Genomic DNA, 1,547 nt, shown 5'->3' with positions numbered 1-1,547 from the left:
GACTGCAACAACGGATAAAAAGTGAGAAGTAGATTCAACAAAGTCCACTAAAAAGCGTGGTGAGAGTTCAGATGCTGCTTCCATTTGTGAATCAGGGAAGGCCCCCACCAAGAAGTGACATCTGAAATGGGCCTGAGATTCATCAATTTTTCAATACGTAGCGGTTGCTAGGATCTCATTTTATCCAGAGTTAAAATAATAGTTTTATAATCTCAGAACCAGGTTAGAAAGCAAAATTACCTTTAGCTCATATGAATAACTAATCGTTAAACACACAAATAACAAAACATAAACAACCAAAGTTGTACATGGAGAGCTGGACGAACATTGTCACCATGCTGCGTTTAAATATGTCTGGAATCCCAGGGCTGCTGGAATCTCATTCCAAAGGAAGTAGAATGGCAAGAGGTTCACAGTGTGACCTAATAAGAAGAGAGATGAAAGTTACTCTGCATGAGGTGGAGGTGAGAATTGAAGAGTAAAAGGAAACGGACTGAGGAAAGGGCTAAGAGGAGAGAGAGAGACAAGAAAGCTGGCAAGACAAGTAGGGAGTGGATGAATGAACAGGAAAGATGGGCACAAAAAACTCACCAGCGCTTCCTAAGCCAAAATGCAAGGCATGTCAGAAGCACCAGGGGCACCATCACTGCCAAGATGATCAAGCTCATGGAGCCTTGGCGATGTTCTGTGGGTTTGGGTGAACACAAGGTGTCATTTCAAACCCACCCCCTGTTTATTGCATTTCCCTGGTCTTTTTTGGGGTTTGCCTCACTACTCTTTGTTCTTATTTCCTCTCTCCTCCCTCTTCAGAGTTGAATCTTTCATCTAACCCTCAACATCTTCCTACTTCTGCAGGTCTCTCATTTTCAATTCTTCTATTTATTGAACTAGTTATTTTCATTTTTTTGGGTCTGGAGTCCATAAATCCTAATTTTATTACTTGGCTCTCCTGATCTCCTTGTGGACCATCTACCCATACCCCAGGGTGGGCCCCAGTGTTTCTTACCCAAGTAGAGGAGGATGTCCTGGCCTCCTAGGCTGCTATGTCTCACCCGGCAATATAGGCCAGATGTCTCAGTGGCTTCCACCTCCAAGAAAACCTGAAGGTACCATGTCCCATCAGCATTAGGCAAGAATCCACTTTGTTGAGTGCCCTGTTGTACCTGTTCACTTCGCATCCACTTTACCCAAATTGGCTTTGGATGGAAGCCAGAGACATGGCAAACCAGCATCTGACGGCCAGAACCAGGATTGGTGCCAGTGGACAGCCAGGCCTCTGGTTTTAATGCAGAGAACAGGAGAGATATTCAGATAAGGACTCTAACACAGACTTGGAGGTTCATATCTTCACATCAGCTTAGACAAACACATCTGTCACATGCTGGGAATTCATCACGCATTATCCTTCTCCCTCTTGACCCCTTATCTTTAATTTAGAGGGAAGGTGGGAAGGTGTAATTTTAGGAAGGATATGGGACTGACCTTGTCTCTGGAGATCGGCCTTCCCTGCATGAAGAATACTCAAGAGGAAACGTGGGCAGGTGTCA

The 1,547-nt window shown here is 44.5% G+C and overlaps 1 protein-coding gene across 1 annotated transcript in view; it reads right to left on the bottom strand.

The window, feature by feature from the left end:
- Window positions 1-591: 591 nt before the first annotated feature.
- LOC102254112 (T-cell surface glycoprotein CD1a-like) overlaps window positions 592-1,547 on the bottom strand; it is a gene marked incomplete at its 3' end in the record, with an annotated part of 4,065 nt that continues 3,109 nt past the window's right edge. Inside the window, exon 6 of the mRNA XM_005870285.1 lies at window positions 592-673. Coding sequence (XP_005870347.1) covers window positions 592-673 — 82 coding nt within the window. The remainder of the gene's footprint in view (window positions 674-1,547) is intronic.

The sequence above is a fragment of the Myotis brandtii genome, unplaced genomic scaffold (assembly GCF_000412655.1).
Source record: "Myotis brandtii unplaced genomic scaffold, ASM41265v1 scaffold31553, whole genome shotgun sequence".
NCBI lineage: Eukaryota > Metazoa > Chordata > Mammalia > Chiroptera > Vespertilionidae > Myotis > Myotis brandtii.
Note: the sequence above shows the minus strand (reverse complement) of the source record. Positions and strands in the feature narration are given on the sequence as shown.